At 38.1% G+C, this 26,046-nt stretch overlaps 4 protein-coding genes and 1 pseudogene across 4 annotated transcripts; all 5 read right to left on the bottom strand.

Moving 5' to 3' along the window:
• Nucleotides 1–1,396: 1,396 nt before the first annotated feature.
• On the bottom strand, nt 1,397–3,590 carry LOC149115981 (RYamide receptor-like). The gene has a single exon (XM_089285516.1). It carries the CDS (start codon nt 3,547–3,549, stop codon nt 2,536–2,538), a length of 1,014 nt encoding a protein of 337 aa, XP_089141642.1. The 5' UTR covers nt 3,550–3,590; the 3' UTR covers nt 1,397–2,535.
• Nucleotides 3,591–6,293: 2,703 nt separating this feature from the next.
• LOC149115980 (neuropeptide SIFamide receptor-like) lies at nt 6,294–7,725 on the bottom strand. Its single transcript, XM_089285515.1, has one exon. The coding sequence runs from the start codon at nt 7,629–7,631 to the stop codon at nt 6,732–6,734; it is 900 nt and encodes a 299-aa protein (XP_089141641.1). The 5' UTR covers nt 7,632–7,725; the 3' UTR covers nt 6,294–6,731.
• A 3,857-nt stretch (nt 7,726–11,582) lies between these two features.
• Nucleotides 11,583–13,243, bottom strand: LOC149115979 (substance-K receptor-like). Its single transcript, XM_089285514.1, has one exon. The coding sequence runs from the start codon at nt 13,077–13,079 to the stop codon at nt 12,066–12,068; it is 1,014 nt and encodes a 337-aa protein (XP_089141640.1). The 5' UTR covers nt 13,080–13,243; the 3' UTR covers nt 11,583–12,065.
• A 4,399-nt stretch (nt 13,244–17,642) lies between these two features.
• Nucleotides 17,643–19,355, bottom strand: LOC149115978 (substance-P receptor-like; annotated as a pseudogene).
• Nucleotides 19,356–22,720: 3,365 nt separating this feature from the next.
• On the bottom strand, nt 22,721–25,365 carry LOC149115977 (QRFP-like peptide receptor). The gene has a single exon (XM_089285513.1). The coding sequence runs from the start codon at nt 24,213–24,215 to the stop codon at nt 23,202–23,204; it is 1,014 nt and encodes a 337-aa protein (XP_089141639.1). The 5' UTR covers nt 24,216–25,365; the 3' UTR covers nt 22,721–23,201.
• Between the last annotated feature and the right edge of the window lie 681 nt (nt 25,366–26,046).

The following is a 26,046-nucleotide window of genomic DNA, read 5'->3' as shown; positions in this document are numbered from 1 at the left end:
TAAGAACTGTGGGTAAATGTACCAGGCGCCATCTTTTTTTCTACGGAGGATTGAAGTCAAAGTAAAAGGGATTATGTCATAAAAACCGAATCGAATGGCTGCATGTTTTTTTTATAAAAACCTTGAGCTTTTTAATCTGTCATTGTTTGTCATCTGGAGAGTTATATTTTAGGATACTAAGGCGTCCCAAATAGAAAGTTTTTCATGAAGATTTCAGCGGAGTGACATTTGCAAAGGTGCAGTTTCCCAAGTGTGAGGTCAAGATGGCTGGATAATGGCCAAGTTCTATTTTTTCGTGTTTTTGGACCGAGACGGAGTCAAGAACCATGAACACGCAAACAAACAAACAAAACAAAGAACGAGGCCAATACCCAGCCATCTTGACCGAACAAGTTTGGTCAATAAAGGATTTGTTGCATGGCTTCCGTTTATCCGGTGGGAGAATTTTTTCTTGCGGGACAGCGTGTAATCCCGAGCGAGCAAGATAGCGCCATCTCGCCCGCTTAGGGAGCCAATCACAACGTAGGATTTGGTTCATCCTGTCCGTTCACGGAGCTAGCCGTATAATAGAAAGACTTATTCAACTAAAATGTACAAACTAGAGAAGACACAGGGACTCGTGATTCGTTCTACAGAGCATAGTGTTATCAAACAAAAACTATGACTAGCAAGACTGCTTCAGAAACAGTCGGAACACAAATATAAAGTAAGCTCTGCAGGGGTCAAAACCAGGAGGCTTTCTCACAAAAGGAGACTGCTAGTATATAAAACATTGCATATGCATTGTAAGGCTAATTAACTTCAAAATTAGGTTCAGACTTGGGTTGCAGAATGCGACAGTTTGTTGCAAAATACATAAAAACTGTTGCACTTGGGCAAGTTGTATAAAAATACTCTCGAGTCAAACATGGAGAACAGCGGCGATAAAAAAGGGAGAGGGAGAGGACGTTTACATGTAATTCGTTTACTGAAACTGAGAGGAAAGTTATAAAAAACGAAGATTAGCTAGAAACTCGACTGTGAAAAGGAAATCAGGCTGTATTTTATTGACCTCAATTTCACGCATTATTACTTCCAGAAAATTACAAAATAGTTTAGGAAATGACCACAAATGAAAGAAAAAGAACCTTTCGTGAAGTTCATCTAGCGTCCATTGAATCAAATAAATAGCAGTAATGAAACGAATATTATTTACACGCTTTATAGGATGACTGAACATTTCTCACGAAATTTAGGGAAATAACAAAAGTGTTTACGAAGTAACTACAAATGATAGCAAAGCAATTGTCAAAAGAACGATTAGAAACCGTTCTTTGAAGTTTATCAAGCGTACATTGAATCAAATAAATAACAGAATTGACGAATAAATATTATTTATTTATTATTTTATTTAAGGTTTAGGACGACAAATAACATCTTATTAATATAAGAAAATTACAAAAATGGAGTTTTCAGAATAACTAAATGATTGTAAACTCAGTGTTCAACGATTCTGTTTAACTTTGAGTGACTAGACCACCAACATTATCAATCCAATAGAAAGTTGAAACTCTCAAATGAGGTAAGTTTTACCAAGATCTGAGTTACCATGGCAACGTTATGACGTCATACCCCACTTTACATGAGACCGAATAGGTTATCATCAAGGGATAATTTTGGAAATAGACGTCATGATCTGAGAACTAACTTGCAAACTATGTCCACAAGACTTGACTAAATGGTATTTTGGTCTTAAATGAATCTTATAACATCTAATTAACTCGAGTGAAAATCTCTGAAAAATCACGTTATTTGACTTTCAGAAACATTGGTTGGAATATCATCTGGTGTGGAGTGCTATTTTGCCTTTTTCAAATATTGCCCTACAATTATTAAATTGGGCGGGAATTAAAAAAAAAAAACATTCCGTGAATTCTTTTTAGACTTGGCCCTCAATGGGATTAACAAAATTCAATGTAATCCCAAAGTTTCAAATTAGTTGAAACATTTTAAGACCGCTAATTTTCAGCCTCAACTCAGGAAAATGTTAGGCTGATTTTCACTCATGTTGTTTGTTGTCCTCATTATAATTTTCTCTTGTCTCGAACCACTATCTATACTGTACGAGTACTCAATACATTTTTAATCCTACTTCGAAAATGTTCTGTAACTGTTTAATGCAATTGAATATGGCAAAAGAAAATTCTTGGTATAGTTTGATAGCCAGCTCTATAAGCTTTAATTTGATATGGCGCTTTAGGGACCGTGAGACACCTTCTTCTCACACGAGGGGATTAGTCCCTACGACTAGTCCCTGAAACAAGTCGCAGGAAAAAGTCCCATCGTGTGAACTGGCCATTTTTTCTTCAAAATCTAGTCGCAGTGACCAAGCTTTGGTCCCTGCGTCTAGTCCCACGAATTCAAACCAGTTTAAATTTTTGGGCCAAGTCTCTGCGAATTGTTCCCCAAAACTGCACTTCGTGTGAACTGTTCGTGGGATAAGTCCCTGGGACCAGTCCCTTCGTGTAAAATCTTCAGTGGACTCAGTTGCAGGGACTAGTTGCAGGGATTAGTCCCCTCGTGTGTGCCGACCTTAAAGGAACACCGTAATCTTAAGAGATTATTAAGTCCTTCCCGATAATTTCTACTAAAAATAAAACAGATGCAAGGATTTATGGCACAATTTGCGCGAGCCATGAAAAAGGCAACAATAATAAAGTATTGGGAGCCACAAGACCATATATCCGACGTAAAGAAGAAGAGAAACCAGAAGATAATGAGAGGCAGCCAGCATACTGCAAACCCTAACACGATAGCAAAGGCCATCTTTAACACATTTCGCTTCCTTTGCAGGCGTTGTTGTCCAAAGTTGGCCAACTCCTCGCCTGGAATCTTCTGTGATTTGACCTTTAAATAGATGATGATGTAAAGTATGGCTATCAACATCAAAGGGATGATAAAAAATATAACCAAAATTAACACGTAATAATTCTCAACGGACCAGGACTCTCCAAAGGCTTCATTCCAATGCCGCGAACACACCAAACCTCCTGGGTATTCAACAAGTTTGAGGGCGACGAGCTCTGGGGATTGGATAGCCATCGCGACGATCCAAGTGGCGAGAATGAAGAACGGGCACAACTTTGAACTGATGAGTGGGGAACGGAGGGGATATACCACAGCTGCAAATCGATCCACTGCTATCAGAACCAGGCTCTGAATAGACACAATAAGGGAGACATCAGATAAGAAGATTACCAGCTTACACAAGGCCTGGCCAAGAGGACCACCGATCAGCCAGGAGTCTATGTAGAGCAGTTGAATTTCCCGAGGAATCAAGAAAATTGGAAACAGCAGATCAGACATAGCCATGTTTACAATGAAAAAGTTGATTGGTTTTCTCATGGTTTTCGTCTTGTAAACAATTATTCCGACGACAGTGTTCCCAGCCAGCGAAACAAGAAAAATCAGGCAGTAAGCAAAGGTCATTCCAATTTCTCCTGCTGTGTGATTCCAGTAGCAGCCCGATGGCTGTGTTCCATTCATCACTATGTTCAAATTTTCCGACATAGTCGTCCAGTTTCTTTTTTCGCTCTTACGCTCACCAATAACGTTTCTGGTGTGTTCACTTCAGCAATAATGTCACTTTGTTTATGTTCTACCGAAAACATTTACTTAACGATTTGGCAATTTTCGCGACAGCAGATCCACGGCCTATTTGCGATAATAATTACGACTTGTCATTTGCGCTTACCTCATCAAAAACAAGTGACCTATCAGTTTGTGCCATGTCACTGCTGCGCCAGATTGACAACTTTTGTTTTCACTTTATTCTGTAGTCTGTGATAAACAGTCGCCCATCAAATTTTCCATCAAGATGAGTCATGGAGAACACACACGATTTTCAACACTCGAGCTCAGTTCAATCATCCTGATTTCCTAGCAGAGACTGCTTGTTGGAGTTTAGAGTTAGAAATTTTAATATCCAGTATAATGACAGCGTAAACCACCTAATCAACGGCTGCCACGAAAACGAATTTACTCTGCAGAGACATGAAGTTTTTTTCGAGTATCCAGCTCAGTCTTTTAATTAAAATAATTCAAGAGACTCCTGGTATACAAACCGTGCATTGCAGATGATCGACGTTTTCAATGGCTAATATCTTGAGGATCAGATTCAATTTCGGTTTTATCACACAAGAGACAGTTTCTTTAAAAAGTGTTTGCACCTGTTTACAAAAAGAGAAGAATCTGGGTGGAGACGGGAGAGGAGAGGGCGTGTAGTCTGATTGTCTCAAAAAAGGAGAAACCAGAAAGTGTAAATATTGATGTCAAATAAAAAACTGCTAAATTGCTTTCTTACTACTTCTTCAAGTGTGATCAACCTTTTCTGTTTCTCAAGAGAATGAAAAACTCCGCTTAATTTGCAAACAGCTGGTTAAAAACATAATCACTATTTTATAATTCGTTTATTTTAGAGAAGTTAGAAAAAGATATCATTTAAATTGCTTTTTATTTCTGTAAGCAGTTGTTAAAGCCGTTAAAGACTGCGAACACCAGGTCAAACTGGAACCCTCTACGTTCTATGGCTTTTGTGTTCTATTTGTCTATTTTCTGTTCTTCTCTGTTTTTCAGGTTCGCTAGGTAACATGAAAGGTGTTTTAAGTCTTTCCTCTTAGCTTTTTCTTTATAAGAGTAACTTTTCTTTTTCACTCAATAATATCCCAGTTTGAGTTTAATGTTGTATTTAAAGCTGGTGTCTGCAGCACGGAAAATGTTTGAGTATCCCAGACAGACGCCTCCTGTTCATATCTGGCTCTGACACAGTCATCAAACAGTGAGTTAGGTAGGCTTCAGTTTATAGATATTTTACTTTTTTGAGAAAACTAAGCCAACAAAAAACCTCACCGCCTTTGACGGTAACATCTAATAAAACACTAACATACCGGAGAGTAGTTACCTAAAACTCAATATTGCAGAGTATAAAATTTCAATTCATCTGTTTTCCCAATTAAGTTACTGTGACCCGAATTTTTAGCGTAAAACATTATTTATTTTACTGCTCTAGCTTTTTTCCTAAACGTTCTCTGCCTGCCTTTTCACTAGATTAAAAATAATAAACTACTGAATTTATTTGCTTTATGATTTTGTTTCATTTTAACTCTAACATAGCTAATTCAACGAGAACTTTGATCAGTTTAATTAGCAATTTCGTGCTCCTTTTAGGGAAAATTTCTCCTCATTTGTTTTGTTAACGCCAACCCTGTAAACTCTTGTCGTTTTAAGTAATATCCCACTCTCCTTTAAATTAACAGCGTTATTCAAGAGGCCGCAAAATTTTATTGATAATACAGTCTTGCACCTGATTAGAGTTTGCCTCCGTAGCTGGTGGGATTTTGCATGCATGTGTTTTGTTTTGTCGGCGGAACCTCAAAAGAAATAACACCTCTTGAGTCCGAGGAAGCCCCCTTTAAAAACAGGATTTTACCACGAAGACTAAATAACTGAAACACCAAAATTCTGTCTGTATAATTTTATGACAATTCAGACAGTTTAACCGCTATGGATGGAATATTATTTTAAAATAATGTTTGAAATAAAGTTTGAAATCAGCTCCGGCGCTTCGTGTCCACACCTCTCCAACGAACTAAAACGTGTTGATCAGAACGTAGTCCCACATAATATATGTAAAAAGGCCTGTGAGTATGTATTTTTTTTTGTGGTCATTGATGCACTCAAATTACTGTTAACAAGCCCAACAAACATTGTCATTATTTCTCTCACAAATTCACGTAAACAAGGTTTTTTCGATTGCATGTCCCTTGTAAATACTTGTAGACTGATTGCCTTGACATGGAATAGTATCAGTTTCCAACTCTGGAAAAATCTACTAAAGCAAAACCTCCGAGTAGAAAGAGAAATTTTAATATGGAAAGACAAAAAGTGACTCGTAATTTGCATCTTAGAGGCCTGCCAACAAAACAAAAACAATAACCAGCGGGACTGTTTCAGAAACACTTGACACACAAACATATGATGAGCTCATCCCAGGGCAAATCCAGGATGTTTCCTCAAATATGCAGGAAAGGGACTAGTAATGTAGTATGTAACCGATTACATGTGGCTGTAAGGCTGATTGTCTTGAGAATTAGTTTCAGAATTGAATTGAGAACTAGTTTGTTGTACCAATGCAGCTTATCAAAATAATGTCCAGTCGAAGAAAGAGAACAGTGGCGATAAAAAACAGGAGAGAAAGAGAGGTTTACATAGAATGGCTGTGGAAAAAAATCGAACTTCACTAATCAATACTGTAGTGATGTTTTCACGCACTTTATTTCTCCCTAATAAAGAAATTTGTAGACGAGATAGCTTCAAATATCTACAAATGAAGACATACATAAACAACCGTTCTATGAAGTTTATCAAGCGTCCATATATTAAATAGCAGCGTTGAAATAAATATTGTTTACACCGTTTACAAGACAGCGAACAAATTTGTCATGAATTTAAACCGAAAAATTACACTTGAAATGGAGTTTACAGAATAGCTAAAAAGGATGCTTTAAAACCGTTCTGTAAGATATAGTGTACATTGAATGAAATACAAAGCAGTTTTGAGTTAAATTAACGTTTTTAAACGTTTCAGGTCGACTGAAGAATGACTAAGGGTTAACCGAGTATCATCAATTCCTGCGCTGCTTAAAAATCTTTTTTCTAAAGATAGTCTTATTTCTAAAGAGAGTCTTATTATGCTAGTAGCATAATATGCCACTTTTAGGAGGACAATCCGCCAAGGCCTGGTTACAGGGGCTAGTCCCCTCGTATGTTCCGACCTTAAAGGAACACCGTAATCTTAAGAGAGTCTTAAGTCCTTCACGATAATTTCTACTGAAAATAAAACAGATGCAAGGATTTATGGCACAACTTGCTTGAGCCATTAAAATGGCAACATATGCTAAGTATTGAAAGCCACAAGACCATATGTCCGATGCAAAGAAGATGAAAAACCATCTGATACCGGAGGGCAGCCAGGATACTGCAAACCCTAACACAATAGCAATGGTCATCTTTAACACATTTTGCTCCCTTTGCTGACGTTGTTGTTCAGCATTGGCCGAGTGCTCACCTGGATTCTTTTGTGACTTGAGCTTTGTATAGATGATAATGTAAAGTATGGCTATCACAACAAAGGGGATAAAGACGAAGGCTACAATAACTGGCCCGAAGTAATTCTCCAAGGATGAGGACTTTCCAAAGGCTTCTTTCCACCGCAAGAGACCGTCACAAACCAGTCCTTCTGGATATTCAACAAGTTTGAGGGCGAAGAGATATGGGGAGGCAGCAGCCATCGCGACGATCCAAGTGGCGAGAATGAAGAACGGGCACAGCCTTGAACTGATGAGTGGGGAACGGAGGGGATATACCACAGCTCCAAATCGATCCACTGCTATCAGAACCAGGCTCTGAATAGACACAGCAGCGGAAACATATGGTAAGTAGTAAGTCAGCTTGCACAAGGCCTGGCCAAGAGGACCACCGATCAGCCAGGAGTCTATATAGAAATTTTGCATCCAGGAAGGGAAGTCAAAAATGTGAAAAAGTAAATCGGACATGGCCATGTTAACGATTAGAAAGTTGATGGGTCTTCTCATGGTTTTCTTCTTGTAGACAATTATTCCGAGCGATGACGGTGTTCCCGGCCAGCGAGACAAGAACAATCAGGCAGTAAGCAAAGGTGTGTCCAATTTTTTCTGCTGTAAGATTCCTGTAGCAGCTCGCTGGCTGTGTTCCATTCATCGTTGCATTCACTTTTTCCGACATTGCCTTACGGTTTCTTTTTCCGCGCTTACGCCCCTAAACGAGCTTTCTCGTGGTTTGTTCAGCGTACCAACGCCAATCTATTTATGTTCCACCGAAGGCGGAAAGAAAGAACGATGAGTAATTTTCACGACATGTTTAATGACAGGCAGACTGTTGTCCTGTTCATTTATGGATCCCACACGTTCAACAAACACTGAGTTAATTAGGCGCCAGTTTATAAATATTTTGCTTTTTGAGAAAATTAAGACAGAAAACCTCACCGCCCCGGCTGTAACATCTGTTAAAACAATAACATATCAGAGGGTAATTGCCTAAAAACTCGACATCGCAGAGTTTGTTATTTCAATTCACAAAGGCCCTGATAAAGCTACTGTCACCTGAATGGTCAGGATAAAACGTTATTTATTTTACCGTGACGTTAAACTATCCACACCGGGTTGTTTTAGGAAGATAAACTAAATAAAAGAAACTTTTCGTCATTCGTTTTGTTAACGCCAACTGTGTAAACGCTTGTCATTTTATGTTGTATTGAAAGTGGAATTACCCTCTTAACTTCGTTACTTTAATTGAAAGTTAATTGTTAAGAATGACAAAGCTTTGTTTGACTAAAGGGTTTGCGGGTCTATTTCGATTCAGTCAGATGTATTTGTAAGTGATAAAGTAGTTAATTTATTGCCATGATGATTTTGTTTCATTTTAACTCTAACATCTGTCATTGAACTAGATATTTTTAACTTTTTGATTAGCAATTACGTGCTCCTCTTAATGAAACGTTTTCCTCATTATTTTGTCAAAGATGTCGCACGAGAAGAGGCTGAGGGTGTAACTCAAAACCTTACGTGGGAGCGTGCCTCCCGAGGTTTGATTGACATATTTATTAGCGGGTCTCAAGTCGCATCTAAAAATACGATTTTCCACTGCTATTTTTCAAGACTGATTGAAATCTGTACTCGATTTTGAAGTAGCCGTTAAAAAATGAGCGTGTATGTGTCCCTGTTTTACCTATGAACATTTATAATTGTTAATTTGATAAAACGTTTTATTCGCAGTGTCTTTTATAGAGTATATGTTTTGTGGGGTTGTTACAGAGTCAGGTATGTGTATGCTTGGCAGACTGAAAAATGTATCTACAGTGCTGTAAGTTCTTCTCGAGGAAGGGTGAACACATAACACTTTTGGGCTTTTTCTTCAGAATAGTTTTTTCTTTCTCCCTCAATAATGTCCCAGTTAGGGTTTTCTGTTGTATGCAGAGCAGGTGCCTGAAGGGACGAACATATGAGCACCCCACGTGATAACATCGTACAAATGATTGACAGAAGCTTCCTGTTCATATTATATATGGTTCACACACAGTCAACAAACACCGAGTTAATTAAGCGTCAATTTATAAATATTTTCCTTTCTGAGAAAATTAAGACAACGAAAACCTCACCGCCGCGGCTGTAACATTTGATAAAAAACTAACATACCGGAGAGTAGTTACCTAAAACTCAACATTGCAGAGTATATAATTTCAATTCATCTGTTTTCCCAATTAAGTTACTGTGACCCGAATTTTTAGCGTAAAACATTATTTATTTTACTCTTCTAGCTTTTTTCCTAAACGTTCTTTGCCTGCCTTTTCACTAGATTAAAAATAATAAACTACTGAATTTATTTGCTTTATGATTTCGTTTCATTTTAACTCTAACATAGTTCCTTCAACGAGAACTTTGATCACTAACAGTTTAATTAGCAATTTCTTGCTCCTCTTAAGGAAAATTTCTCCTCATTTGTTTTGTTAACGCAAACCCTGTAAACTCTTGTCATTTTAAGTAATGTCACACTCTCCTTTAAATTCAACAGCCTTTTTCAAGAAGCCGCAAAATTTTATTGATAATACAGTCGTGCACCCGGTTAGAATTAGCCTCCGTAGCTGGTGGGATTTTGCACGCATGTGCTTTGTTTTGGCGGCGGAACCTGAAAAGAAATAAAACCTCTTAAGTCCGAGGAAACCCCCTTTAAAAACACGATTTTACCACAAAGACCAAATAACTGACACACCAAAATTCTGTCTGTATAATTTTATGACAATTCAGACAGTTTAACCGCTATAAATGGAATATTATTTTTAAATAATGTTTGAAATAAAGTTTGAAATCAGCTCCGGCGCTTCGTGTCCACACCTCTCCCACGAACTAAAACGGGTTGATCAGACCGTAGACCCACATAAAATAGTACTATATGTAAAAAGGACTGTGAGTATGTATTTTTTTGTGGTCATTCATGCACTCAAATTAACGTTAACAAACCCAACAAACATTGTCATTATTTTTTTCACAAATTCACGAAAACAAAGTTTATTAATTTTTTTTTCTCGCGAATTTTCAAATTTACCTATGAGAACTGATACCGTTAAAAATTAAACTGGATTTCGAGGAATTCTCCGTTTCTGACTGAACGAAAGTTTCATCGGATGAGTGTTACCCACGGATAATAAAACCACAATAAACACGATGCACTTCAAGCATTGTATTTGTCGCTGAACAAAACTCATACATACATTTTCACTACGTTTTTGAACGTTCTCTCCTCGTGTAAACTGTCTCGGATGTAAGAACTCTACGTCACATGTCACGCGTCACGAACTTCACGTTTACACCCTAACATGAGCAGAGATATATTCTAACAAGATACATGTTGGATGTATTCTTGAATTTAGAGACAGCTGAGAAGTCCCAAGTTGTTTTGTGTGCAGCTTGTGGCAAAGAGGCGCAGATGATAACCGTCCACCAAAAATTGGTGTTTTTGAAGACTGCTTGCTCTGCGCGTCGACTGTGTGATTGATAATTGCTGTTATTGTCAGCATGGTGAAAATCGCATGAAGCAAGAAGTTCGTACCTGAACGGAAAACATATGGGCACTGAACGTGCGAGTGATTGACAGAAGCTTCCTGTTCAGGCTTCTCACTCAATCAACAAACGCCTGATTAATACATGACATGGAAAAATATTAAACTACGATGTAAAACATCCATATGGCGGGAAATAGAAAGAATAATTTTAAAATAAAATTCAGAAGACAAAAACTCGCAATTTGCTTTTCAGAGTCCAGTGTTATAAAACAAAAGCAATGACTAGTAAGACTGCTCCATAAACAACTGGAACCAGGACACGTTTCTAATGAGCCCTGCAGAGGGCAAAACCAGGAGGTTAAGTCTTAGACATGCAAGTTTATAGTCTCCCAGCAAATAAACGATTGCATGTCCCTGGTAAATACTTGTAAGACTGATTGTCTTGACATGGAATAGTATCAGTTTCCAACTCTGGAAAAATCTACTAAAGCAAAACCTCCGAGTAGAAAGAGAAATTTTAATATGGAAAGACAAAAAGTGACTCGTAATTTGCATCTTAGAGGCCTGCCAACAAAACAAAAACAATAACCAGCGGGACTGTTTTAGAAACACTTGACACACAAACATATGATGAGCTCATCCCAGGGCAAATCCAGGATGTTTCCTCAAATATGCAGGTTTATCATCGCAGGAAAGGGACTAGTAATGTAGTATGTAACCGATTACATGTGGCTGTAAGGCTGATTGTCTTGAGAATTAGTTTCAGACTTGGCTTGTTGAACATGCACGGTTTGTTGTAAGATAAATAAACTTTGTTGTACCAATGCAGCTTATCAAAATAATGTCCAGTCGAAGAAAGAGAACAGTGGCGATAAAAAACAGGAGAGAAAGAGAGGTTTACATAGAATGGATGTGGAAAAAAATCGGACTTCACTAATCAATACTGTAGTGATGTTTTCACGCACTTTATTTCTTCCTAATAAAGAAATTTGTACACGAGATAGCTTCAAATATCTACAAATGAAGACATACATAAACAACCGTTCTATGAAGTTTATCAAGCGTCCATATATTAAATAGCAGCGTTGAAATAAATATTGTTTACACCGTTTACAAGACAGCGAACAAATTTGTCATGAATTTAAACCGAAAAATTACACTTGAAATGGAGTTTACAGAATAGCTAAAAAGGATGCTTTAAAACCGTTCTGTAAGATATAGTGTACATTGAATGAAATACAAAGCAGTTTTAAGTTAAATTAACGTTTTTAAACGTTTCAGGTCGACTGAAGAATGACTAAGGGTTAACCGAGTATCATCAATTCCTGCGCTGCTTAAAAATCTTTTTTCTAAAGATAGTCTTATTTCTAAAGAGAGTCTTATTATGCTAGTAGCATAATATGCCACTTTTAGGAGGATAATCCGTCAAGGCCTAGTTACAGGGGCTAGTCCCCTCGTATGTTCCGACCTTAAAGGAACACCGTAATCTTAAGAGAGTCTTAAGTCCTTCACGATAATTTCTACTGAAAATAAAACAGATGCAAGGATTTATGGCACAACTTGCTTGAGCCATTAAAATGGCAACATATGTTAAGTATAGAAAGCCACAAGACCATATGTCCGATGCAAAGAAGATGAAAAACCATCTGATACCGAAGGGCAGCCAGCATACTGCAAACCCTGACACAATAGCAATGGCCATCTTTAATACATTTTGCTCCCTTTGCTGACGTTGTTTTCCAGCATTGGCCGAGTGCTCACCTGGATTCTTTTGTGACTTGAGCTTTGTATAGATGATAATGTAAAGTATGGCTATCACAACAAAGGGGATAAAGAACAAGGCTACAATAACTGGCCCGAAGTAATTCTCCAAGGATGAGGACTTTCCAAAGGCTTCTTTCCACCGCAAGAGACAAACCAGTCCTTCTGGATATTCAACAAGTTTGTAGGCGAAGAGATATGGGGAGGCAGCAGCCATCGTGACGATCCAAGTGGCGAGAATGAAGAACGGGCACAGCCTTGAACTGATGAGTGGGGAACGGAGGGGATATACCACAGCTCCAAATCGATCCACTGCTATCAGAACCAGGCTCTGAATAGACACAGCAGTGGAGACATATGGTAAGTAGTAAGTCAGCTTGCACAAGGCCTGGCCAAGAGGACCACCGATCAGCCAGGAGTCTATATAGAAATTTTGCATCCAGTAAGGGAAGCCAAAAATGGGAAAAAGTAAATCGGACATGGCCATGTTAACGATTAGAAAGTTGATGGGTCTTCTCATGGTTTTCTTCTTGTAGACAATTATTCCGATGACGGTGTTCCCAGCCAGCGAAACAAGAAAAAGCAGGCAGTAAGCGACGGTTATTCCGATTTTTTCTGCTGTAGGATTGCTGGAGCAGCTCGATGGCTGTGTTCCATTCATCGTTGTATTCACTTTTTCCGCCATTGCCTTACGGTTTCTTTTTCCGCGCTTACGCCCCTAAACGAGCTTTCTCGTGGTTTGTTCAGCGTACCAACGCCAATCTATTTATGTTCCGCCGAAGGCGGAAAGAAAGAACGATGAGTAATTTTCACGACATGTTTAATGACAGGCAGACTGTTGTCCTGTTCATTTATGGATCCCACACGTTCAACAAACACTGAGTTAATTAGGCGCCAGTTTATAAATATTTTGTTTTTTGAGAAAATTAAGACAGAAAACCTCACCGCCCCGGCTGTAACATCTGTTAAAACAATAACATATCAGAGGGTAATTACCTAAAAACTCGACATCGCAGAGTTTGTTATTTCAATTCATAAAGGTCCTGATAAAGCTACTGTCACCTGAATGGTCAGGATAAAACGTTATTTATTTTACCGTGACGTTAAACTATCCACACCGGGTTGTTTTAGGATCAAAGATAAACTAAATAAAAGAAACTTTTCGTCATTCGTTTTGTTAACGCCAACTGTGTAAACGCTTGTCATTTTATGTTGTATTGAAAGTGGAATTACCCTCTTAACTTCGTTGCTTTAATTGAAGGTTAATTGTTAAGAATGACAAAGCTTTGTTTGACTAAAGGGTTTGCGGGTCTATTTCGATTCAGTCAGATGTATTTGTAAGTGATAAAGTAGTTAATTTATTGCCATGATGATTTTGTTTCATTTTAACTCTAACATGTGTCATTGAACTAGATATTTTTAACTTTTTGATTAGCAATTACGTGCTCCTCTTAATGAACGTTTTCCTCATTATTTTGTCAAAGATGTCGCACAAGAAGAGGCTGAGGGTGTAACTCAAAACCTTACGTGGGAGCGTGCCTCCCGAGGTTTGATTGACATATTTATTAGCGGGTCTCAAGTCGCATCTAAAAATATGATTTTCCACTGCTATTTTTCAAGACTGATTGAAATCTGTACTCGATTTTGAAGTAGCCGTTAAAAAATGAGCGTGTATGTGTCCCTGTTTTACCTATGAACATTTATAATTGTTAATTTGATAAAACGTTTTATTCGCAGTGTCTTTTATAGAGTATATGTTTTGTGGGGTTGTTACAGAGTCAGGTATGTGTATGCTTGGCAGACTGAAAAAATGTATCTACAGTGCTGTAAGTTCTCCTCGAGGAAGGGTGAACACATAACACTTTTGGGCTTTTTCTTCAGAATAGTTTTTTCTTTCTCCCTCAATAATGTCCCAGTTAGGGTTTTCTGTTGTATGCAGAGCAGGTGCCTGAAGGGACGAACATATGAGCACCCCACGTGATAACATCGTACAAATGATTGACAGAAGCTTCCTGTTCATATTATATATGGTTCACACACAGTCAACAAACACCGAGTTAATTAAGCGTCAATTTATAAATATTTTCCTTTCTGAGAAAATTAAGGCGACGCAAACCTCACCGCCGCGGCTGTAACATTTGATAAAAATCTAACATACCGGAGAGTAGTTACCTAAAACTCAACATTGCAGAGTATATAATTTCAATTCATCTGTTTTCCCAATTAAGTTACTGTGACCCGAATTTTTAGCGTAAAACATTATTTATTTTACTGCTCTAGCTTTTTCCTAAACGTTCTCTGCCTGCCTTTTCACTAGATTAAAAATAATAAACTACTGAATTTATTTGCTTTATGATTTTGTTTCATTTTAACTCTAACATAGTTCCTTCAACGAGAACTTTGATCACTAACAGTTTAATTAGCAATTTCTTGCTCCTCTTAAGGAAAATTTCTCCTCATTTGTTTTGTTAACGCAAACCCTGTAAACTCTTGTCATTTTAAGTAATGTCACACTCTCCTTTAAATTCAACAGCCTTTTTCAAGAAGCCGCAAAATTTTATTGATAATACAGTCGTGCACCCGGTTAGAATTAGCCTCCGTAGCTGGTGGGATTTTGCACGCATGTGCTTTGTTTTGGCGGCGGAACCTGAAAAGAAATAAAACCTCTTAAGTCCGAGGAAACCCTCTTTAAAAACACGATTTTACCACAAAGACTAAATAACTGACACACCAAAATTCTGTCTGTATAATTTTATGACAATTCAGACAGTTTAACCGCTATGGATGGAATATTATTTTTAAATAATGTTTGAAATAAAGTTTGAAATCAGCTCCGGCGCTTCGTGTCCACACCTCTCCCACGAACTAAAACAGGTTGATCAGACCGCAGACCCACATAAAATAGTACTATATGTAAAAAGGACTGTGAGTATGTATTTTTTTGTGGTCATTCATGCACTCAAATTAACGTTAACAAACCCAACAAACATTGTCATTATTGTGAAGGTGAATTAATCAACATGACACGAGCGTGGGACAAAGAAAAATTCTGAGTCCCCAACAGGAATCGAACCCATGACCTCCCGAACACCGGGCTGGCGCTTTATCCACTGAGCTACGAGAACTCATGGAGAGCAAGGTCATTTAACTGAGTTAATATATGATAGGTGTCCTGCATACTGCTAGGATCAACGCTATCGAATTCATCGTGAGTAGTGATAAGTTAATAAAGATGGTGAATTTTAAGCTCGGTAATGAAATGTGAAGGTGAATTAATCAACATGACACGAGCGTGGGACAAAGAAAAATTCTGAGTCCCCGACAGGAATCGAACCCATGACCTCCCGAACACCGGGCGGGCGCTTTATCCACTGAGCTACGAGAACTCATGGAGTCCTGTCGGGGACTCAGAATTTTTCTTTGTCCCACGCTCGTGTCATGTTGATTAATTCACCTTCACATTTCATTACCGAGCTTAAAATTCACCATCTTTATTAACTTATCACTACTCACGATGAATTCGATAGCGTTGATCCTAGCAGTATGCAGGACACCTATCATATATGAACTCAGTTAAATGACTTTGCTCTTCATGAGTTTTCGTAGCTCAGTGGATAAAGCGCCCGCCCGGTGTTCGGGAGGTCATGGGTTCGATTCCTGTCGGGGACTCAGGATTTTTCTTTGTCCCACGCTCGTGTCATGTTGATTAATTCACCTTCACATTTCATTACCGAGCTTAAAATTCACCATCTTTATTAACTTATCATTGTCATTATTTTCTTCACAAATTCACGAAAACAAGGTTTATTATTTTTTTTCGCCAATTTTCAAATTTACCTATGAGAACTGATACCGTTAAAAATTAAACGGGATTTCGAGGAATTCTCCGTTTCTGACTGAACGAAAGTTTCATCGGACGAGTGTTAGCCACGGATAATAAAACCACAATAAACACGATGCACTTCAAGCATTGTATTTGTTGCTGAACAAGACTCATACATGCATTTTCACTACGTTTTTGAACGTTCTCTCCTCGTGTAAACTGTCTCGGATGTAAGAACTCTACGTCACATGTCACGCGTCACGAACTTCACGTTTACACCCTAACATGAGCAGAGATATATTCTAAGAAGATGCATGTTGGATGTATTCTTGAATTTAGAGACAGCTGAGAAGTCCCAAGTTGTTTTGTGTGCAGCTTGTGGCAAAGAGGCGCAGATGATAACCGTCCACCAAAAATTGGTGTTTTTGAAGACTGCTTGCTCTGCGGGTCGAATGTGTGATTGATAATTGCTGTTATTGTCAGCATGGTTAAAATCGCATGAAGCAAGAAGTTCGTACCTGAACGGAAAACATATGGGCACTGAACGTGCGAGTGACTGACAGAAGCTTCCTGTTCAGGCTTCTCACTCAATCAACAAACGCCTGATTAATACATGATATGGAAAAATATTAAACTACGATGTAAAACATCCATATGGCGGGAAATAGAAAGAATAATTTTAAAATAAAATTCAGAAGACAAAAACTCGCAATTTGCTTTTCAGAGTCCAGTGTTGTAAAACAAAAGCAATGACTAGTAAGACTGCTCCATAAACAACTGGAACCAGCACACGTTTCTAATGAGCCCAGCTGAGGGCAAAACCAGGAGGTTAAGTCTTAGACATGCAAGTTTATAGTCTCCCAGCAAATAAACGATTGCATGTCCCTTGTAACTACATATATACTTGTAAGACTGATTGTCTTGACATGGAATAGTATCAGTTTCCAACTCTGGAAAAATCTACTAAAGTAAAACCTCCGAGTAGAAAGAGAAATTTTAAAATGAAAAGACAAAAAGCGACACGTAATTTGCATTTTAGAGGTCTGCCAACAAAACAAAAACAATAACCAGCGGGACTGTTTTAGAAACACTTGACACACAAACATATGATGAGCTCATCCCAGGGCAAATCCAGGATGTTTTCTCAAATATGCAGGTTTATCATTCCAGGGAAGGGACTAGTAATGTAGTATGTAACCGATTACATGTGGCTGTAAGGCTAATTGTCTTGAGAATTAGTTTCAGACTTGGCTTGTCGAACATGCACAGTTTATTGTAAGATAAAAAAAAGTTTGTTGTACCAATGCAGCTTATCAAAATAATGTCCAGTCGAAGAAAGAGAACAGTGACGATAAAAAAGGAGAGAAAGAGAGGCTTACATAGAATAGCTGTGGAAAAAAAAAAAAATCGGACTTCACTAATCAATACCGTATTGATGTTTTCACGCACTTTATTGCTCCCTAATAAAGAAATTTGTAGACGAGATAGCTACAAATTTCTACATATGAAGACATATAAACAACCGTTCTATGAAGTTTATCAAGCGTCCATATATTAAATAGCAGCGTTGAAATAAACATTGTTTACACCGTTTACAAGACAGCGAACAAATTTATCATGAATTTAAACCGAAAAACTACACTTGAATGGAGTTTACAGAATAGCTGAAAAGGATGGTTTAAAACCGTTCTGCAAAGTTTTAAACGTTTCAGGTCGACTGAAGCATGACTGAAGGTTAACCGAGTATCATCAATTCCTGCGCTGCTTAAAACTCTTTTTTCTGAAGAGAGTCTTAAGTCCTTCACGATAATTTCTACTGAAAATAAAACAGATGCAAGGATTTATGGCACAATTTGCTTTAGTCGTAAAAGCGACAACATCCAAAAAGTGTAGAAAGCCACAAGACCATGTGTCCGGTGCAAAGAAGACGAAAAAACAGCTGATGCCGAAGGGCAGCGAGCATACTGCAAACCCTAACACAATAGCAATGGTCATCTTTAACACATTTTGCTCTCTTTGCTGACGTTGTTTTCCAGCGTTGGCCGAGTGCTCACCTGGATTCTTTTGTGACTTGAGCTTTGTATAGATGATAATGTAAAGTATGGCTATCACAACAAACGGGATAAATATTAGAACTACAATAACCGGCCCAAAGTAATTGTCATAAGATGAGGACTCTCCAAAGGCGTCTTTCCACAGCAAGAGACAAACCAGTCCTTCTGGATACTCAACAAGTTTGCAGGCGAAGAGATATGGGGAGTAGATAGCCATCGCGACGATCCAAGTGACGAGAATGAAGAACGGGCACAGCCTTGAACTGATGAGTGGGGAACGGAGGGGATATACCACAGCTCCAAATCGATCCACTGCTATCAGAACCAGGCTCTGAACAGACACAGCATTGGAAACATATGGTAAGTAGTTAGTCAGCTTGCATAAGGCCTGGCCAAGAGGACCACCGATCAGCCAGGAGTGTATATAGAGTGTTTGCATCCAGGGAGGGAAGCCATGTTAACGATTAAAAAGTTGATGGGTTTTCTCATGGTTTTCGTCTTGTAGACGATTATTCCGATGACGGTGTTTCCAGCCAGCGAAACAAGAAAAAGCAGGCAGTAAGCAAAGGTTTCTCCGAGTTTTTTTGCTGTAGGATTAAAGTAGCAGCTCGATGGCTGTGTTCCATTCATCGTTGTATTCACTTTTTCCGACATTGCCTTTCGGTTTCTTTTTCCGCGCTTATGCCCCTAAACGAGTTTTCTCGTGGTTTGTTCAGCGTACCAACGCCAATCTATTTATGTTCCACCGAAGGCGGAAAGAAAGAACGATGAGTAATTTTTACGGCATGTTTAATGACAGGTATACTGTTTTCCTGTTCAATTATGGATCCCACACGTTCAACAAACACTGAGTTAATTAGGCGCCAGTTTATAAATATTTTGTTTTTTGAGAAAATTAAGACAGAAAACCTCACCGCCCCGGCTGTAACATCTGTTAAAACAATAACATATCAGAGGGTAATTACCTAAAACTCGACATCGCAGAGTTTGTTATTTCAATTCATAAAGGCCCTGATAAAGCTACTGTCACCTGAATGGTCAGGATAAAACGTTATTTATTTTACCGTGACGTTAAACTATCCACACCGGGTTGTTTTAGGATCAAAGATAAACTAAATAAAAGAAACTTTTCGTCATTCGTTTTGTTAACGCCAACTGCGTAAACGCTTGTCATTTTATGTTGTTTTGAAAGTGGAATTACCCTCTTAACTTCGTTGCTTTAATTGAAAGTTAATTGTTAAGAATGACAAAGCTTTGTTTGACTAAAGGGTTTGCAGGTCTATTTCGATTCAGTCAGATGCATTTGTAAGTGATAAAGTAGTTAATTTATTGCCATGATGATTTTGTTTCATTTTAACTCTAACATGTGTCATTGAACTAGATATTTTTAACTTTTTGGTTAGCAATTACGTGCTCCTCTTAATGAAACGTTTTCCTCATTATTTTGTCAAAGATGTCGCACAAGAGGAGGCTGAGGGTGTAATACAAAACCTTACGTGGGAGCGTGCCTCCCGAGGTTTGATTGACATATTTATTAGCGGGTCTCAAGTCGCATCTAAAAATACGATTTTCCACTGCTATTTTTCAAGACTGATTGAAATCTGTACTCGATTTTGAAGTAGCCGTTAAAAAATGAGCTTGTATTTGTCCCTGTTTTACCTATGAACATTTATAATTGTTAATTTGATAAAACGTTTTATTCGCAGTGTCTTTTATAGAGTATATGTTTTGTGGGGTTGTTACAGAGTCAGGTATGTGTATGCTTGGCAGACTGAAAAAATGTATCTACAGTGCTGTAAGTACTTCTCGAGGAAGGGTGAACACATAACACTTTTGGGCTTTTTCTTCAGAGTAGTTTTTTCTTTCTCCCTCCATAATGTCCCAGTTAGGGTTTTCTGTTGTATGCAAAGCAGGTGCCTGAAGGGACGAACATATGAGCACCCCACGTGATAACATCGTACAAATGATTGACAGAAGCTTCGTGTTCATATTATATGTGGTTCACACTGTCAACAAACACCGAGTTAATTAAGCGTCAATTTATAAATATTTTCCTTTCTGAGAAAATTAAGACAACGCAAACCTCACCGCCGCGGCTGTAACATCTGATAAAAAACTAACATACCGGAGAGTAGTTACCTAAAACTCAACATTGCAGAGTATATAATTTCAATTCATCTGTTTTCCCAATTAAGTTACTGTGACCCGAATTTTTAGCGTAAAACATTATTTATTTTACTGCTCTAGCTTTTTTCCTAAACGTTCTTTGCCTGCCTTTTCACTAGATTAAAAATAATAAACTACTGAATTTATTTGCTTTATGATTTCGTTTCATTTTAACTCTAACATAGTTCCTTCAACGAGAACTTTGATCACTAACAGTTTAATTAGCAATTTCTTGCTCCTCTTAAGGAAAATTTCTCCTCATTTGTTTTGTTAACGCAAACCCTGTAAACTCTTGTCATTTTAAGTAATGTCACACTCTCCTTTAAATTCAACAGCCTTTTTCAAGAAGCCGCAAAATTTTATTGATAATACAGTCGTGCACCCGGTTAGAATTAGCCTCCGTAGCTGGTGGGATTTTGCACGCATGTGCTTTGTTTTGGCGGCGGAACCTGAAAAGAAATAAAACCTCTTAAGTCCGAGGAAACCCCCTTTAAAAACACGATTTTACCACAAAGGCCAAATAACTGACACACCAAAATTCTGTCTGTATAATTTTATGACAATTCAGACAGTTTAACCGCTATGGATGGAATATTATTTTTAAATAATGTTTGAAATAAAGTTTGAAATCAGCTCCGGCGCTTCGTGTCCACACCTCTCCCACGAACTAAAACGGGTTAATCAGACCGTAGGACCCACATAAAATAGTACTATATGTAAAAAGGACTGTGAGTATGTATTTTTTTGTGGTCATTCATGCACTCAAATTACCGTTAACAAACCCAACAAACATTGTCATTGTTTTTTTCACAAATTCACGAAAGTAAGGTTTATTAATTTTTTTTTCTCGCAAATTTTCAAATTTACCTATGAGAACTGATACCGTTAAAAATTAAACGGGATTTCGAGGAATTCTCCGTTTCTGACTGAACGAAGGTTTCATCGGATGAGTGTTACCCACGGATAATAAAACCACAATAAACACGATGCACTTCAAGCATTGTATTTGTCGCTGAACAAAACTCATATATACATTTTCACTACGTTTTTGAACGTTCTCTCCTCGTGTAAACTGTCTCGGATGTAAGAACTCTACGTCACATGTCACGCGTCACGAACTTCACGTTTACACCCTAACATGAGCAGAGATATATTCTAAGAAGATGCATGTTGGATGTATTCTTGAATTTAGAGACAGCTGAGAAGTCCCAAGTTGTTTTGTGTACAGCTTGTGGCAAAGAGGCGCAGATGATAACCGTCCACCAAAAATTGGTGTTTTTGAAGACTGCTTGCTCTGCGGGTCGAATGTGTGATTGATAATTGCTGTTATTGTCAACATGGTTAAAATCGCATGAAGCAAGAAGTTCGTACCTGAACGGAAAACATCTGGGCACTGAACGTGCGAGTGATTGACAGAAGCTTCCTGTTCAGGCTTCTCACTCAATCAACAAACGCCTGATTAATACATGATATGGAAAAATATTAAACTACGATGTAAAACATCCATATGGCGGGAAATAGAAAGAATAATTTTAAAATAAAATTCAGAAGACAAAAACTCGCAATTTGCTTTTCAGAGTCCAGTGTTGTAAAACAAAAGCAATGACTAGTAAGACTGCTCCATAAACAACTGGAACCAGCACACGTTTCTAATGAGCCCAGCTGAGGGCAAAACCAGGAGGTTAAGTCTTAGACATGCAAGTTTATAGTCTCCCAGCAAATAAACGATTGCATGTCCCTTGTAACTACATATATACTTGTAAGACTGATTGTCTTGACATGGAATAGTATCAGTTTCCAACTCTGCAAAAATCTACTAAAGTAAAACCTCCGAGTAGAAAGAGAAATTTCAAAATGAAAAGACAACAAGTGATTCGTAATTTGCATCTTAGAGGCCTGCCAACAAAACAAAAACAATAACCAGCGGGACTGTTTCAGAAATATTTGACACACAAACATATGATGAACTCATCCCAGGGCAAATCCAGGATGTTTTCTCAAATTTGCAGGTTTATCATCGCAGGAAAGGGACTAGTAATGTAGTATGTAAGCGATTACATGGGGCTGTAAGGCTGATTGTCTTGAGAATTAGTTTCAGACTTGGCTTGTTGAACATGCACGGTTTGTTGTAAGATAAATAAACTTTGTTGTACCAATGCAGCTTATCAAAATAATGTCCAGTCGAAGAAAGAGAACAGTGGCGATAAAAAACAGGAGAGAAAGAGAGGTTTACATAGAATGGCTGTGGAAAAAAATCGGACTTCACTAATCAATACTGTAGTGATGTTTTCACGCACTTTATTTCTTCCTAATAAAGGAATTTGTACACGAGATAGCTTCAAATATCTACAAATGAAGACACACATAAACAACCGCTCTAAGAAGTTTATCAAGCGTCCATATATTAAATAGCAGCGTTGAAAAAAATATTGTTTACACCGTTTACAAGACAGCGAACAAATTTGTCATGAATTTAAACCGAAAAATTACACTTGAAATGGAGTTTACAGAACAGCTAAAAAGGATGCTTTAAAACCGTTCTTTAAGATATAGTGTACATTGAATGAAATACAAAGCAGTTTTAAGTTAAATTAACGTTTTTAAACGTTTCAGGTCGACTGAAGAATGACTAAGGGTTAACCGAGTATCATCAATTCCTGCGCTGCTTAAAAATCTTTTTTCTAAAGATAGTCTTATTTCTAAAGAGAGTCTTATTATGCTAGTAGTATAATATGCCACTTTTAGGAGGACAATCCGTCAAGGCCTAGTTACAGGGGCTAGTCCCCTCGTATGTTCCGACCTTAAAGGAACACCGTAATCTTAAGAGAGTCTTAAGTCCTTCACGATAATTTCTACTGAAAATAAGACAGATGCAAGGATTTATGACAGAATTTGCGTTAGCCATTAAAGCGGTAACAGATGTTAAGTATAGAAAGCCACAAGACCATATGTCCGATGCAAAGAAGACGAAAAACGAGCTGATACCGAAGGGCAGCGAGCATACTGCAAACCCTAACACAATAGCAATGGCCATCTTTAACACATTTTGCTCCCTTTGCTGACGTTGTTGTTCAGCATTGGCCGAGCGCTCACCTGGATTCTTTTGTGACTTGAGCTTTGTATAGATGATAATGTAAAGTATGGCTATCACAACAAAGGGGATAAAGAACAAGGCTACAATAACTGGCCCGAAGTAATTCTCCATGGATGAGGACTTTCCAAAGGCTTCTTTCCACCGCAAGAGACAAACCAGTCCTTCTGGATATTCAACAAGTTTGAGGGCGAAGAGATATGGGGAGGCAGCAGCCATCGCGACGATCCAAGTGGCGATGATGAAGAACGGACACAGCTTTGAACTGATGAGTGGGGAACGGAGGGGATATACCACAGCTCCAAATCGATCCACTGCTATCAGAACCAGGCTCTGAATAGACACAATAAGGGAGACATATGGTAAGTAGTAAGTCAGCTTACACAAGGCCTGGCCAAGAGGACCACCGATCAGCCAGAAGTCTATATAGAGCGTTTGCATCCAGTAAGGGAAGCCAAAAATGTGAAAAAGTAAATCGGACATGGCCATGTTAACGATTAGAAAGTTGATGGGTCTTCTCATGGTTTTCGTCTTGTAGACAATTATTCCGATGACGGTGTTCCCAGCCAGCGAAACAGGAAAAATCAGGCAGTAAGCGACGGTTATTCCGATTTTTTCTGCTGTAGGATTGCTGGAGCAGCTCGATGGCTGTGTTCCATTCGTGGTTGTATTCAGGTTTTCAGACATAGTCGTTAAGTTTCTTTTTCTGCTCTTGTGCTCACAAATTAAATAAGTCTTCTTCTGGTTTGTTAACTTAAGTAACGTCACTCTGTTTATATTCTACTGAAGGCGGGATAATTGTTTGGATTGATCTCGTCATTCGGAAGAAAGTAATTAACGAATAGGAAACGTCTGACAAAGTTAAGCTGAAGTTTCATTCATCGTTGTGTTCAAGTTTTCCGACATTGCCGTTTAGTTTCTTCCGCTCTTTCGTTTTCTTCTGGTTTGTTATCTTAGTGTTATCACTCTATTTAAGTGCTGCCGTACTCGGGATAATTGCTTGACTTGATGAAGAATACAAAAGCAAAAACCGACACAACGTAGAATGATTTTTTGAAGGTGTACTATATTTCGGCTGGCCAAACCAGCCTTCTTCAGGTACAATGGAAGATTTTACATCGGTTCGTGTTTTTATGTAACCGATATTTACGTAAGTCATCTTGACTTGATGTTGTCATTCTCGCGAAAATAAATACCGTGTGGCACAAAATTTTTTGCGGATCGACAATTTTTTGTGTTTAGCGGGAACTAAGTTTTGCGATTGTAGAAGAGTAGATTTTCTTGCTGGTTATTTAATTTTTGCGATTTTTGGGAAGTCGCGTTTCTACATTTATTGAGTCCACAGAAATTTTATAACGCAGAAACTATATAATTGAAATTGAAACATTTTCGCGATTTTCAATTAAACTGCGTGCTGAATTGACAAGTGTAAAACACAATAATCTGTGTCATTCTATCACAGTTACATCGTGCTTTTGAGTGGCTGATGGCAGCAACAAGATTTTACTCAGTGTGTGCATAATTTAGCCCGTGGAAAAAATTTTGCGGGATTTCTTTTTTCCGCGGGACCTTTTTTTGCTGACATTGTCCTAAAATGTCACCGCTGCGCCAAATGAAGCAGCGACAGCTGGTCTTTTTTCAGCTCTGCCTGAAGTATGATTATTAACAGTCTTAAGCTTTCCTTTTTCCTGTTATTAACTGGTCGTGCATCAAATTTTCCATTAAGACAAGTTAGTAAGAACACTGGATGTTGAACGTTAGAATTCTTATATCTCTCGAGCTCAATAAAATCATCCTGATTCCCTATCAGAGATTGCTCCTTGTCCTAGTTTAAGGTAGCTGGCAACAGCTTCCAATACTTTCCAAGATGCAGATTTTAATTAGTTATTACAAACACTTTTTACTGATCAGTCGATGTTACAGTCATGGTATCAAAAACCTGCCCAATATTGGTATCTTGTCTCAATACGATCATTTTGCTTCGATGAAATTTCCGAAAAAATAGTTCGTGAAACCATTTCACGAAAACAAAGCTGAATCTGATTAGTGTATTTCTTCCTGCTTTGAAATACTTCCTCAAAGATGAATTTTATTTGCACGTGTTGTTTTCTTTCAGAATCGCCGCTATATAGATATTCAATTTATGCGTGTTGCACTGAATCACAGTTGCACGAGGGTCTAGTGTTATACTACAGATAAACTCACTGGCACAGTTGTTCAAAGTTGTAAAACCAAAAATGAGACGTGAAATAAATTTGTTGTTGTTTCGGTAACCATACATGTCTAACAAACGCCGATCAAAAGATGACTTTTTTCAAATTTTTGTTAGCGCTTAGCTTGGCCTTGTTCATAGTTAAAATTTCTTTGTGGTTTCTTTTTTTTTTGTGGTTCTGCTTCATGATCTTTTTGACATTTCATGGCCCACTAAGTATGATTGGTTTTATACTGGTGGCGCCCTCAAATTTCGCTCGACCATACTTCCCCGCTCGCTTTTTCTGCTTTTCGCTTGAAGAGTGAT

Source organism: Orbicella faveolata, unplaced genomic scaffold, assembly GCF_042242905.1.
Source record: "Orbicella faveolata isolate gen_17 unplaced genomic scaffold, um_ofav_v1 contig_13, whole genome shotgun sequence".
NCBI classification, from domain to species: Eukaryota; Metazoa; Cnidaria; class Anthozoa; order Scleractinia; family Merulinidae; genus Orbicella; species Orbicella faveolata.
Note: the sequence above shows the minus strand (reverse complement) of the source record. Positions and strands in the feature narration are given on the sequence as shown.

What these genes read in the sequence shown, in the direction of transcription:
- LOC149115981 (XM_089285516.1), bottom strand. Translation starts at nt 3,549, where the DNA reads ATGTCGGAAAATTTGAACATAGTGATGAATGGAACACAGCCATCGGGC.
- LOC149115980 (XM_089285515.1), bottom strand. Translation starts at nt 7,631, where the DNA reads ATGAGAAGACCCATCAACTTTCTAATCGTTAACATGGCCATGTCCGAT.
- LOC149115979 (XM_089285514.1), bottom strand. Translation starts at nt 13,079, where the DNA reads ATGGCGGAAAAAGTGAATACAACGATGAATGGAACACAGCCATCGAGC.
- LOC149115977 (XM_089285513.1), bottom strand. Translation starts at nt 24,215, where the DNA reads ATGTCTGAAAACCTGAATACAACCACGAATGGAACACAGCCATCGAGC.